At 41.3% G+C, this 18,134-nt stretch overlaps 1 protein-coding gene across 1 annotated transcript in view; it reads left to right on the plus strand.

The window, feature by feature from the left end:
• Positions 1-18,134, plus strand: part of nr3c1 (nuclear receptor subfamily 3, group C, member 1 (glucocorticoid receptor)) — a 60,982-nt gene that overhangs the window by 39,946 nt on the left and 2,902 nt on the right. Inside the window, exons 3-9 of the mRNA XM_062045863.1 lie at positions 3,288-3,448; positions 3,584-3,700; positions 3,791-4,072; positions 5,004-5,148; positions 5,264-5,394; positions 5,541-5,698; positions 8,423-18,134. The exon at positions 8,423-18,134 is cut by the window's right edge and continues 2,902 nt beyond it. Of these exons, the coding sequence (XP_061901847.1) occupies positions 3,288-3,448; positions 3,584-3,700; positions 3,791-4,072; positions 5,004-5,148; positions 5,264-5,394; positions 5,541-5,698; positions 8,423-8,575 (1,147 nt within the window). The 3' untranslated portion in view covers positions 8,576-18,134. The remainder of the gene's footprint in view (positions 1-3,287; positions 3,449-3,583; positions 3,701-3,790; positions 4,073-5,003; positions 5,149-5,263; positions 5,395-5,540; positions 5,699-8,422) is intronic.

The raw sequence follows: 18,134 nt of genomic DNA on the forward strand, positions 1-18,134 counted from the left end.
CTTTGCCGACAATATACAAAAAGATTTTCCCAGAAACTCTCTGGAATGGTGGGGTCAGTGTTTACTATAAATGGCAACAGGAAAAACAATGAAGTGGTAAGTCTAGTAACGGTCGATGAACAATTTGTAATGGTACGTGAGCAATGTAGCTATGTATCTACCCATTGTTTCAATTCCGACTCCAGTTATAAACATGCTACATTTAATGCAGGAACATGTTATTTCAAATAGGAATACATGCCTATTTGTATTACTATTATGTAGTACTTTGTGGCATTGAAAGTAATAAACAAGTTCTCTTTTCTAAAATTCATTGCTGTTACTATTTCTAATAAAAAGTAGTATGTAATTCTAATGTATGATATTTTCGGTCCCCTGTAAGAAGTGTAACACTACAAAAATGTCTTTGTGAGGGTGCGGAGTGTGGAGACAGGCTAAAAGAACGCCCCCGAAAACGGCTCGTTTTCAAAAGACAATCAGAAAGCGGCTAGAAGATGGTCCTTAATGTAAAATGTATTCAGAATTCTGACCAAAGCACCACCATTACATGTCATGTAGACCACAGGAAGTGTCTTCAATGATAAATCAAAATACTAAATGACCCTTTAAAGTAAGCTTTACAACTCATAAAAACCTGTCACGTGTATGTATATATTGACCAAAGTCGGTACTGATGTGCAAGTTTGACCTGTAATCTGCCCGTCCCATGCGTGGGTTCACCATTTCCACTATGAAGCAAACAAACATTACTTGAAATGATGGCTCATGTAGGCTTTAATTCACCTAAAAAAATAAAATCTGTGAGAATGTGGTTGCTAATGCAGCTGCCCTGTTTGAGTCATGGACTGAATGACAGCACTTTGGTTTCATTGAACGCACCCTGCATGTCATACGCAGGCCGATGTTTTTTATCCCCAGGCACACCTCCAAAATAAAGTCTATTAAAGAAACCTATAGTTCTATCTGCTTTGAACTATACATTATATCAAAAGTTGAACTTCTCTAACTACTAACCGCTTGGTACCATTGGTCTACTTACAATTTTACATAAACCAGAGACCTTCCACTTTTATCTAGGATCTCAATACTATGACTTTCGATTGTAGATCGGCAACCCGCTGTTGTGGCGCCTTTCGCAGTGATCAGAGATTTTTTTAACACCAGATTGGGGGAAATGTGCATTTGTGGAAGGAGTTGTATAACGTTCGACTGGGAGTCTGTGAATGTGTCCAGGCTAAGTCGAGACTGGTGAGAGAGACTTTGATTTCTTGAGAGTGAGACAAAACATGAATACATCCCAAAAAAGAAAAATCTCAGGAAAAAATTATAGTTTAATTCTGCATGGATGTACTATTTTGCCTTTACCGACAACAATGCTGGCTTACCAGTGTGCTTGCTTTGTGGTGAGAAATTGCTCAACAAAATACATTTTCAAAACAAGCACTCAGCAGTAGCAGACCTACTCATATATACTGAACCTTTGTTTGTATTATGTTGTCATAACAGGTACAATTTAAAAAAGCTATAGTTTTTCAAGTCTGTGGTGTGTTGTGGTTTGCAGCTTCTGACTATTTTTATTTGGTAGATTAGGGGGCAAAATGTCTGATACTAAGTAAGGGTTGTCGACCTGTGCTTTAGATGATCCAACTTTTCAGTGATGTCAGCGGTGAGCTCAACAGAATAAGCCCTTCTACTCTAAAGTGTAGCTGCTTACATGTTGGTACAAATTTACAGACATGTGTAGGGCAGGACGTTACTAAGCTACATGTGACGCACTCGGCCAAATGGGGCTTAGGAAATGTTAAGCTGGTCACTAGGTTATTTCAAATATAGCTGCCTGCAATAAAAGCCATGCTTTTTGATGATACAAGCCTGCCCTATTGTTGAAATCTCGGCTGCTCTGTCTTACTTGCCTCTATGTTGGGACTGAACCCTGACCGATAGTAAACTCTGAGGGAAGGCAACAATTTCCTGCCAACTGTTCATTTCAACAGATGCTTTCAGAAAGAAATACATTTTCATCTCTGACAGTTCTCAAAGAAAGGCTGCATGTATGATGGTCTTTGAGAAATATGTAGTTTTCTTTCCCTGCACAAAAAAGATTGAGTTGAAACAGATTTTTGTGTAAATGGTGCCCATCATGTTTGAATAATGCACTGTTCTATTCCTTCTGTATACTTTTCATTTCTCTCCACTATTGTTTTACAAGTTTACCTTGGTTTTAAGCTGCACAGTGCAATTGGATTTGAAAGAGCAGCTTAAAGCCTTTACTGGAAAGCTGTCTTCTCCATCAGGCCAATGAAGAGAAGATAGGTACACCTCCACGCCCTCTGACAACATCAGAAAAACCTTTACAGTAGATTGATCATCAGCCTCACCTTTCGATTCAAAACACCCTCCGATTTTGGTAAAACTAACTGCAGTTGGAAGAAGTACACTTCACCTCCACTTTTTAATGACACACACAGCAAGAAGAAATAACAGAGATAAAACTGACCAAAGGATAGACAAGAATAAACGCTCGCTGTGAAGCATTACATGTCCTGTTACATAATTTACACATTCAATGAACACAAAACAATGTGGGAATTTGTTTTATTTAATAATATATGAAAACTGTTAATGAGTTAACCAAATGAAAACTGTTAATGAGTTAAATAAAACAATCTCACAATATATAGACAACGTATATGTAAAGACATGCCGTTGTAGAGGAACATCAGGTCTATTGTGACCAGGTTAACTTTGCAGCCCTTTTCAGCCCTCTGAATTCCTTTAGACTTTGAGGCCCAGTTGTTTCCCTCAGGTTTTCCTGTGCTGCTACGCCCACCAACTACTGCGGTCTAGCCTGCGTTCATGCATGCACCCTTACATTGTGTAACCGTGCAAACGTGGCTGTCGGGGTCTGATCTGTTCACTGCAGATCTGATCAAATTTTCTTGCACACCGTGAAGACACACAGAAGCGTAAACATCTTTGATTTAAGAGCAGGCCTGCTCTCCATGAGGACTAAATTGTCAATGCATCCACTGATGGGGGTGTGGACAGAGCAGAAATGCTCAAATGCCAGGCGACCTCTTGTGGTAGTTTCTATGAACTGAATCTATATATACACTCACAAGACAGAAATAAATATACAAAGAGTTCAATTAAGATTTGTAAATCATAAACTTTATAAAATCATACAGTGCCGTTCTCTTTACTTTTGTATAAAGATGTTATTGCTGCCATCCAATTGTAGCTGATGTACCTCACCTCTAACACTGCATTCAATCTGTTCCCATCAGCTCAACCTCCCGACAGGAAGGGGCCACGGTGCCGTCGTCGACCCAAGGAAAGAGCGGGACTCACAAAATCTGCTTGGTGTGCTCCGACGAAGCCTCTGGTTGCCACTATGGTGTGCTCACTTGTGGCAGTTGCAAGGTGTTTTTCAAAAGGGCAGTGGAAGGTACGAAGATCAGTCATAAATTACATATCACGCTTGACCATTGCATACCCTCTGTAATATTGAATTTATGGCAGTTATTCCTAGGTATTTTGCAGCATAACGTTTCTGTAACATGAATCTTGTGCTATATCTCAGGGCAACATAATTATTTATGTGCTGGAAGGAACGACTGCATCATAGACAAGATCAGGAGAAAGAACTGCCCAGCTTGCCGTTTCCGCAAGTGTCTGATGGCAGGCATGAATCTGGAAGGTACACTAGTTATATCATGGAGTCTATTTAATGACTTTTTTCCAACTAAAGTACTCATAACTTTTCCACTGTATGTTCCATTTTCTGCAGCACGTAAGACCAAGAAGTTGAATCGGTTAAAAGGCGGTCAGACAAGCAACCCACCCGAGGTGCAACTTCCCCCGCCGACTGAGGCCCGCGCACTTGTGCCCAAGTGCATGCCTCAGCTGGCCCCCACAATGCTGTCCCTTTTGACGGCTATCGAACCTGACATCCTCTATGCGGGCTACGATAGCACCCTGCCTGACACCCTCGCCCGCTTCCTGACCTCTTTGAACATATTGGGTGGACGACAGCTTATTTCTGCTGTCAAGTGGGCCAAGGCTTTGCCAGGTAAGAAGTTAGTTTTATGAACCAACACATTTTTCATACCCAGCATGCGCTTTTGACCCTTAAAAACGCTTGTACACTTGTTTTCACTTTCGACACCGCAATTTGCACGTAGACATAGTAGTGACCAGGTTTAGGACAATTACAGCGCTCATGCAGCTGCCACTCCAAGCAAGTGCTGTGAGGTGGACACATTCAATTTGATTCATTCAGTGCCTCAGCATTTTATGTTTACAATGTGACACCTGCCCAATCATCAGTGGGCGGGAGCAGTTAAAAAGTGTATGGGTGGTACTCAAGATAAAAAGTTACATTGATGTATTAATAAAGTGATGCCATGGGCAAACATGCTGAAACCTGATTGAATGCCGTGTGAGAGCGGTCCAGCTGAGGAAAGGGAAATGGCATTCTAAAATTTCAGCTACATCACCTAGAGATGGCAACGTATATTTTTTTATTTCAAAGTCTTGTAAGTAGTGCAATTTATAAGGACTTAAGATATAAAATAGTAATGGGAGACATTTTGTTAGTTCCTAGAAAACAATAGAAAAGAGTGAATATAAGTGGGTTTTTTTATTATTTATTATTTCAAAGTCTTGTAAGAAGTGCAATTTGTAAGGACTTAAGATATAAAATAGTAATGGGAGAGATTTTGTTAGTTCCTAGAAAACAATAAAAAAAATGAATATAAGTGTTTTTTTTATTATTTATTATTTCAAAGTCTTGTAAGTAGTGCAAATTGTAAGGACTAAGATATAAAATAGTAATGGGAGAGATTTTGTTTGTTCCTAGAAAACAAAGTAGCTATTTTTATGTGCTTTAGTTCCTAGAAAAACAAATGCGCTGCTTCTCATTCTGTATAGCAATCATCTCCTTCCAACATCCTCTTGTTGCCAGCTGTCTCACATTTTCTCTCAAACATCCTTCCACTCAGGTTTCAGGAACCTTCACCTGGACGACCAGATGACTCTGCTTCAATGCTCCTGGCTCTTCCTCATGTCGTTCAGCCTGGGATGGAGGTCTTACCAGCAGTGTAACGGCGACATCCTCTGTTTTGCCCCGGACCTCATCATGAATGAGTATGTCTCCATCGTAATAACAAATCTAATGGAGGACCAATAATGTTGTAGCTGAACTTGAGACTCAGCGTCCTATCCTGAAGGATGAATGTTTTTTTGTCTTTTGTGATTAAAGGGAGCGAATGAAGCTGCCATACATGGCCGAACAGTGTGCACAGATGATGAGGATTAGCAGCGAGTTTGTCCGGCTGCAGGTTTCTTTCGATGAATATCTGTGCATGAAAGTCCTGCTGCTGCTCAGCACAGGTCAGACTTCCCGTGGTGCACAAACCTAACACATATTTATTTGACATTTCACTTCCAAGATTCCTCCCTCTTTAGTACATCAAGTCTTTAAAAGGCAGTTTAACGTTTAGAACATATGTTGATCTCGAGTCTTCTCTCTCCCGCAGTGCCAAAAGACGGTCTGAAGAGTCAGGCAGCTTTCGAGGAGATCCGGATGTCTTACATCAAGGAGCTGGGGAAAGCGATAGTGAAACGAGAGGAGAATTCCAGTCAGAACTGGCAGCGTTTCTACCAGCTCACTAAGCTGCTGGACTCCATGCATGAGGTTAGAAAGCAGGACCTCAACATTGAGCTTTTTGCCTTTAGACTCCATCAAACCAGGTTTTGTTTCACAAAAAATGGGATTCATCAGACTTTTTGAAGGCAAATAAATTGAATACTTGTCAAAGTCCAAGTCAAGTGGCCAGATCTCAAACCGGTAATAGAGCATGTTTCTCTGAGTGATACAGCTAATGAAAAGCAGTGACAGAATTTGGAAAGCGGAACCCATCCTTGACTGCAAATATTTTTTTAACCAAAGTACTGTTAAAACAGCACTAAGTAACTTTTTAACCTTCATAAAATATTTTCATAACTTGGGCCTGAGGGTGTGTATCACTCTCACTGGCACTAAGCAACTTTCAGGACGGTGGCAGAAACCCTGCCAGACGAAAAACTACAAATGTGCTGACTTTGTTAAGGCATACGTCACTCTCCCTTTCCCCATTCATTAATAAGATGGACGTCGATGCGAATGCCTACGTGCAAGCGTTCCATTTGTAAGGGCTGCTTTGAATGTAAACAATGATATCCGCTTCTATACTGTCCGTTATTAGCACTTCTGATTAGCTTTTGTCGCAGTAAATCAACCATTAACAATGTATTGTTGTAGGTTTATATATAGTAACATCACTGCAGTGTAAACTACAATTATTGGACGTACACATGTCTATTTTGAAAATAAAAGGCCTTATCTTCGATATCATTTAAATAACTCCACTGCACAGCTGCTTTGAGTTGTAAACAATGAAGGCTCAAGGCTATGTACGCGGAGCTACATCGCAAAAGTAATAACCGATTATAAAACTAATATTTAATTGCCAAACACAGTAGGCACTGATAGGAAAATCATTATTTTGCCTTACGGTGATGCTATTGTTTTACAGTAGATGGCTAAACTAGCTACACAACAAACCGAACTCTAACATTGCTAATGTATCATTAACACATTTCTAACCTCCTGTTATTAATGACCATTTCATTGTCTCCTCCATTGCCATAGATCAGGGGTCTCAGACACGCGGCCCGCGAGACGTTATTTTGTGGCCCGCGGGACGTTATTTTGCGGCCCGCACCTTAATATGAAAATGTAATGTTAGTGCGGACTTGACAGCGTCATACTTGCCAACCCTCCCGATTTTTCTGGGAGACTCCCGAATTTCAGGGCAACCATTCTCTCAAATTTCTGCCGATTTTCACCCAAACATCAATATTAAGGGCATGCCGTGATGGCACTGCCATTAGCGCCCTCTACAACCTGTACAAACAGCGTGCCGGCCCAGACACATGTTGTATGAGGCTTCTGCAGACACATGTAAGTGACTGCAAGACATTCTTGATCAACAGCCATACATGTCACACTGACGGTGGACGTATAAACAACTTTAACACTGTTACAAATATGCGCCACACTGTGAACCCACACCAAACAAGAATGACAAACACATTTCGGGAGAACATCCGCACTGTAACACAGTGTGGGTTCACAGTGTGTGCGCATATTTCTAACAGTGTTAAAAGTTGTTTATACGGCCACCCTCAGTGTGACCTGTATGGCTGCTAATCAAGTATGTCTTGCAGTCACTTACGTGTGTCTGCAGAAGCCTCATACAACATGTGTCTGGGCCGGCACGCTGTTCGTATGGTGAAAAAGCGGACGACAGGTTTTAGAGGACGTTAAAGGCAGTGCCATCACGGCACGCCCTTAATATTGTTGTATGGGTGAAAATCGGGACAAATTCGGGAGAATGGTTTCCACGGGAGATTGTCGGGAGGGGCGGTATAGCTCGGTTGGTAGAGCGGCCGTGCCAGCAACTTGAGGGTTGCAGGTTCGATCCCCGCTTCCGCCATCCTAGTCACTGCCGTTGTGTCCTTGGGCAAGACACTTTACCCACCTGCTCCCAGTGCCACCCACACTGGTTTGAATGTAACTTAGATATTGGGTTTCACTATGTAAAGCGCTTTGAGTCACTTGAGAAAAAGCGCTATATAAATGTAATTCACTTCACTTCACTTCACACTGAAATTTGGGAGTCTCCCGGAAAAATTGGGAGGGTTGGCAAGTGTTTTGCTAGGGCCGGATAGCCATTCAAAGAAGGTGAATTCATTAAAAAGTGCATGTTAGATTTTTCTAAGAAATCTTTTCCTGCGGCCCAGCCTCACCCCGTTTCTGCATCCTGTGGCCCCCAGGTAAATTGAGTTTGAGACCCCTGCCATAGATAGTAGTCACAGACTCAGCCATTAGTAGACTTTTGGAAAATCCATCTTCAGGTTCCTGAAGCAGGACTCTTCAAAGTGCTCTGCACACACAAAGCGAGACTTCTTTCGAGTTGAAGGTGCACTGCCACAAATAATAGAAATTAAAACGTAAGGCACATTCTTACTTCAGATGAGGCTGAAAGTTGTGCTGTCACTTGTGCTGGTTAAAAAAAACAACAACAAAACATTTTTGGGTAGTACCATGGGCATTTTGTCCTTTGGACTACAAATGTTTCAACATTAAAAAAAATATTGTACTCACCACTTGTCTAATGATTGAGATTTACATTACATGTGTCTTTCAAAGCATTTAGACCACTACTCGCAGGGGGCGCCATTAATGTCATTTGTCAAATTAATTTGTGAGTTATTGTGAATGCATAGGTATTTAAGATCATTCCATTAGTATTCAATGCAGTTTTTACGGGGTCCTTCATGACTTAGCAGCTGATGTAATGTTCTGTGTGTGCAGATGGTTGGCAGTCTTCTCAACTTTTGTTTCTACACATTTGTGAATAAATCCCTGAGTGTGGAGTTCCCCGAGATGCTGGCAGAGATCATCAGCTACCAGCTGCCCAAAGTCAAGGCCGGGAGCGTCAAAGCCCTCCTCTTCCACCAGAAATGACTGTTTCCGCCAAACGGACACAATGCCTTAAATACCCCGACCCACTCCCCCGCCACTCCCCCACCTCTGCCAAGGACATGAGTACGTCTTCGGGAGCGAGGAGGTTTTTACGATTCTAACAAATAGCATCACGTCGTCTCAGGTGACTTCCTTCAAATACACGTCTATAATGGAACTCATAACAGATATTTTCTACACATTATCATTTTACAGGTTGTAGTCGCCTTGAAGCAAACTAAAGTACATAAATATTTAAACACTTTAGTTCGCTGTGGCTAAATATACAAATTTGCTTCGATGTTTCTAACAATTTCCTAGGATTGTTGGCCATTTAAACAGACCTCTTCCAGGTTTACACGCGCCGATTATAAAAGGGAAAAAAAACATGTGCCTTTTTTTTGTTTGCGTCAGATATCTCAGCCGTCTCTTCCCACCTGCCGGGGGCGTGCCTCTCCTCAGCCCGTCGCCGCCTTACCCTGATTGTACTTTTCACCACACATGCAGTCGCAACGCTTCCTTATTATAAGTAGCTGTGTTTTCCTCGCTCCTTGAAGTGCGCGCGTGTGTGAAAATTCACAGCCTGCTCGTCGCCCCCTCCCCCACCTGGTTATTGAGGTGGGATTTAGGCACTTTGTACCCCGCTAAAGGCTTTAACTGTGAAGAATGCAAGGTTTTAGTCCACCTGATCTCAATCGATACTATCTTTCCCCTAACCCCTCCATCCTTCTGAACGAATCAATTTACCGAATGTGATTTGCGTCGACCAATCATACAAGAGATCCTATTTTCGTGTAGTATTTCCGTGTAGTAATGAGTGCGTAAACGAGGCACCTACTGTAGCGGTGATTGTTGTGTCGCGTCACTTTGTGGAGCCCCCAATTTCACCCACTGTTTTACTAACTGCTCCTTTAAAAGATGGTTACCGTATTTCCTCATCTAGATGTACTCAACTGCAGAAAGCACTGGGTATCACAGGTTTTTAAATATTTTTTGCCCCACCTATATTGTGTTTTTAAATGTTTCGATAATCTATATCGGATTTTCCCTTCATTAATGTAATACTGTATATCAGAGGTGGGAATCTATGGATGATTAGATTCAGTATTGATTTTCGATTCAAACCGATTCTCTCAAAGTATTATTTGGTAAAAATAATACAATCTTTTCAATGGTTGCTGACCTATACACGCAGCGCGTAAACATGGAGATGGCCTAAACATGTCTTTTTAAAAACTGATGTTTTTTTAAATCGCTTTAGAATCGGAATAAGAACCTCCATTCGGATAGAAATAGGTTTTTGAGCTACTAACTAGTTTTGTATAGATAGGAACCCATCAGAGTCAAACAAAATCCATGTTTCTTTTTTAAAAATAAGTTATATTATAATACAGGCCAAAAGTTTGGACACGCCTAGTGGTTAGAGTGTCCGCCCTGAGATCGGTAGGTTGGAGTTCAAATCCCAGCCGAGTCATACCAAAGACTATAAAAATGGGACCCATTACCTCCCTGCTTGGCACTCAGCAACACGGGTTGGAGTTGGGGGTTAAATCACCAAAATGATTCCCGGGCGCGGCGCCGCTGCTGCCCACTGCTCCCCAAGGGGATGGGTCAAATGCAGAGGACAAATTTCAAGTGTGTGTGTGACAATCATTGGTACTTTTTAATTAAACCTTCTCATTTGATGCCTTTATTGTCATGACTATTTGCATTGTAGATTGTCACTGAAGGCATCAAAACTATGAATGAACACTTATGTCACCTGAAATGGTTTTCACTTCACAGGTGTCATAGTTTTGATGTCTTCATGAAAATAAAGAAAACGCATTGAAATGAGAAGGTGTGTCCAAACTTTTGGCCTGTACTGTATATGTAATGTGTACAAAAGTGACATTAACATTTGTTTACCGCTATAACAAGTAAAAAAAAGTTCATTTTCATTAAAAAAAAAAACATGGCACCTGGAACGTATTTGCTCAGCAATACCTTAGGATATATTGCTGGAATTACTGTGTGTTTTAATTTCGAAATAATGATTTTGCTCATATTGAATGAACTGAGCAGCCAAAGAAAAAGCCAAACACTTTTTTTAAACATCACTATCAGCTTTACAGATGCCATGTCTTCTGTCGTAGCTATTAATAACCACAATGTGTGTGGGTCACACACATAATAGAATTTTTCGATTTTCGGAGCATTATTTGAGGAAATACGGTAGTTGGTAGTCGTATTTGAGGCCCTGTGGATACTTTGTCTTAAAAGTTGTCGCGCTATGTTTGTGTTTGCTACATTCAAACTTGACCTTCATCCTTTTGGATACTATTTGAGTGCCAACCAGCCCCCCGCCCCTCGGTGTGTTCCCAATGTTTTCTATTGGGCTGCAAGCACAGCTGGACTGAAGGTGTGTGTGTGTGCGTGTGTGTGTGTGTGCGTGTGTGTGTGTGTGTGTGTGTGTGTGTGTGTGTGCGTGCGTGCGTGCGTGCGTGCGTGCGTGTTTTTCAGCTCAGATGATAAATAATCTCCCCATTTGTGTTTTGGTAGCTTGTTGTTTGCGTTGCAAGCTTCTTCATCTCGGTTGTTTGATGCGTTCGATCCTGTCATTTTATTTGTGTGAAAAGCACAAAATACTCGCTTTTAAAAAAAAAAAAGAATTGTTATAGTCATGTCAGGGCGAAATAGGAAACATTCTGTGAACATGTAAGTGGAAATCAATGCTGCCTCTTTGAGAGTAAGGCACTAAAGTCATGTGATTTCTCTCAGCCAATCAGGGACGGAGGGTAATCCTAATCATGATAATGTTGCAATGTAACAAAAAGCACTGTATAGACACGAATTAGAAAAAAATAAAACATTTTAAGTAAAAAATTAATCTTTTTTTCATTGATTAGCATAGTACATAACTCCTGTTTTTACGTTTCTGAGAGAGTCACAAACGCATCTGTCCAGGTCGCTGGCGTGTGTGACGGGAAGAAAAGCTCTGACTCGCTTTGGGAAAAGTTATTTGGCGCCACCTGTTGCTTTGCATGTATACATCTCTGCGCCCCGAATCGATATCAGGGGTCAATACGGCATATGATACTGTAAGACTGTACAGGATTATGATTTTGAAATGTAGTAATTCCAAGTATTTCAGGAAAAAAAACCCTACAAAGCAGAGGTGGGTAAACTATAATAACCCCTTAGAGTGTCACTGTGGGCACATATTCACACTGATATTACCACAGTACAACTGTAGTGTGTACAAGGCTTACCACTACTTTCAATCACCCAGTAAACAAAATCGGACAATAATCCAAATGAATACTGAAATACGAAAGAACAGGACTAATCATTACAGGTGTTTTTTTCTCCTTACTGCAAGTCAAATAGTTTGTCATTTTCCACAAACCAGGAAGTAACAACCCAAATACTCCACCATTGCTCTTTCTTTGACATTTTGTTAGCAATTGAGCCTTGGTGGAGGTCTGTGCTCCTGTCATCATCAAAGTACAGTAATATGCCAAAAACACTTTCTGCACATGCTTCTCATTACCTTGGATACCACTTTTTACACAGAAAATGCAGTATTTTGGAATGAAATGCTGGAAAAAGACCAACACACACGAATGAATGTTTTACAGTTAAAATATTTGAAGCTGAAATGTACTCCCAACATTTGATGATGTCAGAGCGAAGTGGCCGTTAGTGTCATTTGGTCCATTCCTGGGTCACATTTATGCAAACTTCCCCATACGGCTCCTTGTTAGGGAAGAGCGAGCTGAACAATTAGACATTGTTTAGCTTCATCCTGACCGTTCAGCACCAAAAACACCTTTGCCAACCTCAAAATTGTTTATTTGCAATAATTGGTTACGCTCATATTCTCCCGAGAGCCAGCGTCCCAGTTTGCAAGGCCAAATTTAAGCCCCGAAAAATACACCCCCCCCCCCCACACCCACCCCATTTTGCGCACTGCCCAAATGGGCGGAGCCTGGTGTTTGTCCGGCTATTTATGTCCCAAAATGAGACAAAGCAGGAGGTTCTGCATTTACTTTTTAGTCCAATAGCCCGACATTTGCCCACCTCTGCTGTGTGAAAAGGTTGAAGAGCATCCTTTCACGCCTCATTCGTTCACACGGTAACCATTGTAACGTCCGTTACCATGTTTGACCCGGTCTCAGGTTATGATGGGAAATATTTTATGTTTTGTGTTGTTTTCTTCTCCTAAGTAAATTTTTACACGCATCGCTTTGCTTATGGAGTCATCAGGAAACAAGCGCTTTTCGTTGCCGTCTAAAAGGTTACTTTCACATTCAGCCTGCTCAAATTACTGCTGCTGCTCCTTTCAAACAGATATATAAAGACATATATATTTAGAGATATATATTATATATATATATGTGTGTCTGTGTGTATATATGTATCTATATAGATACAGATATATATATACTACAATGCATTATATACATACTACAATGCATTATACATATACCAGTGTGTGTGTATATATATATATATTTATATATACATTATATATAAACATATATATAATATATATATATACACAGATACATATATATATACATTCTACAATGCATTATATATACATATATGTGTATATACCTGTGTATATATATATATATATACACACACACACTACAATGCATTATGTATATATACACATACTACAGTGCATCATCTTGTTTGCTGAGATTATTTTCCTGTTGTAACAAATAATGCAGTAGAAACACCAGATAACACATCACCACCCTGTCCAATATAAGCTATTTTCATACACTTTCAGGAACACACACGTGTAATGTTTTCAGACTACAAGGTGACCAAAGCACTTAACACAGAAACTCACTAAGTAGTTGCTTTTGTTTTATGGTTGTTAGAACAACAAACACACATTGATGTTAATGCTGTGAATATAAGTCCATTTTTTTTTCCACACCAAACTGTTTGTGAAAGTAATCGACCAGCTAGTATGGAAAGATTTGCACTCGCCAGCTATCGTTTGGAAATCTATTTTCTATAAAACATATATGCAGACATTTTTAGACTTGTCAAGGGCAAATGGTGTTTTCATTTTGTGTTTCAGTACATATACAGTATATGTATATATATATATATATCTCCAAGGTGGTGTATTTGTTTCCCAATTCATGTTTTCTTTCTATATTCTCGCATTTGTTCACTTTTCTTTTGTACTGTGACTTGTTTTGTGTCGTCCTTCGTGATACCCGTCTTTCATCCGAATAAGGGTGTGTATACACGCCGTAGTTTGCCATGACACCTGATTTAACACTTCTACAACATACGCACAAAAGGTGACAGTCATGTCATACATTGTAAGCTGCTCTAGTTTAGCAAATAAAAATGCTTTTCCATCCTGGTGCTGAGCTAATTCCTTCCGAATGTTATGTTGAAAGAATAGAATATTTGACCAGGCCAAAGCTTTGACCAGCTGCTCCCAACCTTTATTGAGGCAAGGCACTTATTTCACTTGAGAAAAATCACACCCAGCCAGGCTGGCTTATATTTCTTGTAGGAATAATGCCACCTAGTGGAAGAGCATTGAACTATTCTGCCTGTCACTGAGCATTACTGCAATGGATAGTTGAAAACAGACACTAAATACAGTATTTAGGGACTGAGTCCCTTCGGGACAGAGGACCCTATTGTATTTGTAGTGTTTTATTATTATACCGCCGCCTCTTTGAGCTGTAATTTGACCCCCTTAACATGCTTCAAAACTCACCAAATTGGACATACACATCAGGACTGGCGAAAATTGCGATTTAATCAAAAAACCAAACCCCAAAACTCAAAAATACACATCAGGACTGGCGAAAATTGCGATTTAATCAAAAAACCAAACCCCAAAACTCAAAATTGCGCTCTAGCGCCCCCTAGGAAGAAAACAGAGACAAAACTGCCTGTAAATCCCAGTAGGAATGTCGTAGAGACATGAAACAAAAACCTCTATGTAGGTCTCACTTAGACCTATTATTCATACACTGACAACCCCCAGCAAAAATCAACAGGAAGTTTGCAATTCCCCCTTCAAAACAAAAGTTGTGTAAAAACAGTCACCTTTTTTCAAACATTATCTCCTCTGAGCGCGCTTGTCGTGTCGGCTTCAAATTAGCACAGGAGAGAGATTGAACCCTTTTGATTAAAAGTGGATGAAAGAGTTTTAATTACTGCTCCGGTTTGGATTTTATGAGCCCTCAAAGTCGGTCCCGTACATCGCTGCTTGCAGCTTTAATTATATTTGTAGTCATAGTTTTTTTTGGAGCAATTAAGTGCAAATAGATCAGAGCTGGGCAAATATTTTGACTTGGGAGCCACATTGAGAGAAAAAAATGTGTCTGGGGGGGCTAATGTTTATGTGTGTATAAATTATATATACACTTTTAGCTGTAAAAATCTGCTGTACGGTATGTGTGTTTGAGTCCCTTTTTTTCAGGAACACTAATACCTAAAGTCGCAATGTCCGATTGAATTCTAAAAACGTTATGACTGACTACCACAAAAAAACGCAATGGAATTTTACAGTTTTTTACTGAATGGGACACCCAAAATGTTCATGAAAATAAAGAAAGTGGGATTTACAATATTAACTATGAACAATAAAACACTGAATATTAACAACATATGAACGTCGCACCTCTTTTACTTCTCAGACCAGCTCCTCGATAGTTGTGTATCTTTTACAATCGAGCAAAACACAACAAAAATGTAAAAAAAACAGCAAAATATGAATGCAAAGTGTATTAAACACCTACAATATGATATATTAGCACGTAAAAATGTGCTTCCGCATCTGTTTCTGACACACGCTTTTCGGGCTGGCTGCTCTGAAAACAAACCCCGTCCACTCTGTGCCTCGTCTGAGCTGCTGTGATGTAGATTACCGTAATAACACCCAAAAGCACAGATTTCGACCGTTGAATTACTTTCTATAGTTCAAGACTTACAGTAATTTAAAAACAGCACTGCTCATCATAATTGTTGTTAAAGGTCTAAAAAAAATTATGTAGAACGTCCTGTGGGCCGGATTGAAAATGTTAACGGGCCGCATGTGGCCCGCGGGCCGTATTTTGCCCAGGTCTGAATTAAATGTTGTGCCACGGCACAGTGGTTGGGAATCACGGTTCTAGATATCCCTCTTGACTCACCAGGTTAGATCCCTGTCCCACCAGAGCCATCATTCCAATTCGAAACCACCCATCCAAAATAGTCTGAAATCCGCCAGGCCATTGATCATGCAAGATCTACCTCAGCAGCTGGACCAAACGGCGTACCATACAAGGTCTACAGGAACTGTCCCATTGTTCTTAAGAGCTGATGAGTGAAGCCTGGACAGCAAAATCTATTCCACAGGCACGGTGCAGGGCAGTCAACTTCATCCCCAAAGAGAAAGTCTTGTGCCAAGTCAGATGCATTGCTCTCTGAATGTGGAAGGAAAAACCTTCTCCATGACCAGTTACCTCCTAACAGTTACATTAACACCAGTTGCCAAAAGGTACACGTTCTCTGGTTTCCAAGGCCATGATAATCTGGGACCAGATCAGACCTCCATGTGGTCTTGTTGGATCTCACATACCAATCTATCCCCCACCATCTCATCCGGTTCGCCCTCAATTTCTTACACATTCCACACTGCATCCAGAGCCTCATACCTGATTATTTCAACAGCCTCCAAGTTGGCCATTTGGGTGCCACAACCGCTTGGCATCACCTGGAAAAAGGTAGAGCAATGGTCTGTGCCATTGTGGTGAATTATACCGTGTACCATTTTCTTATATGATTGTGAACTAGCATGTATTTGTATTTGGTCACATAATCCTTTAGAGGATTATCCTATTAAGGAAATATGCCTTTAGATAGCTTTGGGCGCAGATGTCCATCACAAGCTCTCTAGACAGTGGTGGCTCTTGTTCTCAGGAAATTGGACTCTTAAAGGATAGCAGCAGTTGGATTTTAGGAGGAAGTGTAAACACTTTAGCAACATCTGGTAGGAAGCCCTCACAAGTAGAAGTAAAGGATAGGGGTCTGTGGGCACCCGACTCAAACCGATCAGAGGAAATAGGTTGACAGGCCAAGCAACAAACTGGGCTTTGTCCAGACTGACCGGCTCCAAGGCTAGAGTTACAAAGAGTGGGAGTCTTTGGGTCTTCAGTGGCCTTGTGGTTAGAGTGTCCGCCCTGAGACTGGAAGGTTGTGAGTTCAAACCCCGGCCGAGTCATACCAAAGACTATAAAAATGGGACCCATTGCCTCCCTGCATCCAGGGTTGGAATTGGGGGTTAATTCACCAAATGATTCCCGAGTGTGGCCACCGCTGCTGCTCACTGCTGCCAACACCTCCCAGGGGGTGGACATGGGGATGGGTCAAATGCAGAGGATAATTTCACACAATAATTTGTGCGACTATCGTTGGGACTTTGACTTTAACTTTAAGGACAGTGGTCTGAGAGGACATCAGAAGAGTAGTCAGGCCCATAGTCTTTCTCCTGGAAGCTGCAGTTCCAGTCTGAGGCTCGCTGAAACAAAGCTTTTTTGTTCGACGGTTCCTCGTTGGCGTCTTCTTGGCTCATCACCCATCACACAGTCACTCTGTCCTGGGAGAGTGACACGAACAACTAATATACAACACCATCGCCCCAATTCTTTTCACGGCAGCCTTTGAGATCATCTCAACTGGCAGTAGGAAAATTGTCAAAGGAGTAGTGGTAAATGGTAAATGGGTTACACTTGTATAGCTCTGACAGTGTTTCCACATTCACCCATTCACACACTGATGTCGGGAGCTGCCATGCAAGGCCCTAACCACGACCCATCAGGAGCAAGGGTGAAGTGTCTTGCTCAAGGACACAACGGACGTGACAAGGTTGGTAGAAGGTGGGGATTAAACCAGGAACCCTCAGGTTGCTGGCACGGCCACGCTGCCCCATGGCCCCATTAGATGATGTAACCACTCCATAGGATAGATAAGAAAGAGATAGACCAAAGTCCCCTCCTTTAAGGCCTACTGAAAGCCACTACTACCGACCACGCAGTCTGATAGTTTATATATCAATGATGAAATCTTAACATTGCAACACATGCCAATACGGCCGGGTTAACTTATAAAGTGCAATTTTAAATTTCCCGGGAAACTTCCGGCTGAAAACGTCTATGTATGATGACGTATGCGCGTGACGTCAATGGTTGAAACGGAAGTATTCGGACACATTGTATCCCAATGCAAACAGCTCTGTTTTCATCGCAAAATTCCACAGTATTCTGGACATCTGTGTTGGTGAATCTTTTGCAATTTGTTTAATGAACAATGGAGACTGCAAAGACGAAAGTTGTAGGTGGGATCTGCAGCAACACAATCAGGAGGACTTAGACTTGGATAGCAGATGCGCTATCCGACGCTAGCCGCCGACCGCATCGATGAACGGGTGAAGTCCTTCATCGCGCCGTCGATCGCTTGAACTCAGGTGAGCACGGGTGTTAATGAGCAGATGAGGGCTGGCGTAGGTGGAGCGCTAAAGTTTTTATCATAGCTCTGACGAGGTCCCGTA

The sequence above is a fragment of the Entelurus aequoreus genome, linkage group LG04, assembly GCF_033978785.1.
Source record: "Entelurus aequoreus isolate RoL-2023_Sb linkage group LG04, RoL_Eaeq_v1.1, whole genome shotgun sequence".
NCBI classification, from domain to species: domain Eukaryota; kingdom Metazoa; phylum Chordata; class Actinopteri; order Syngnathiformes; family Syngnathidae; genus Entelurus; species Entelurus aequoreus.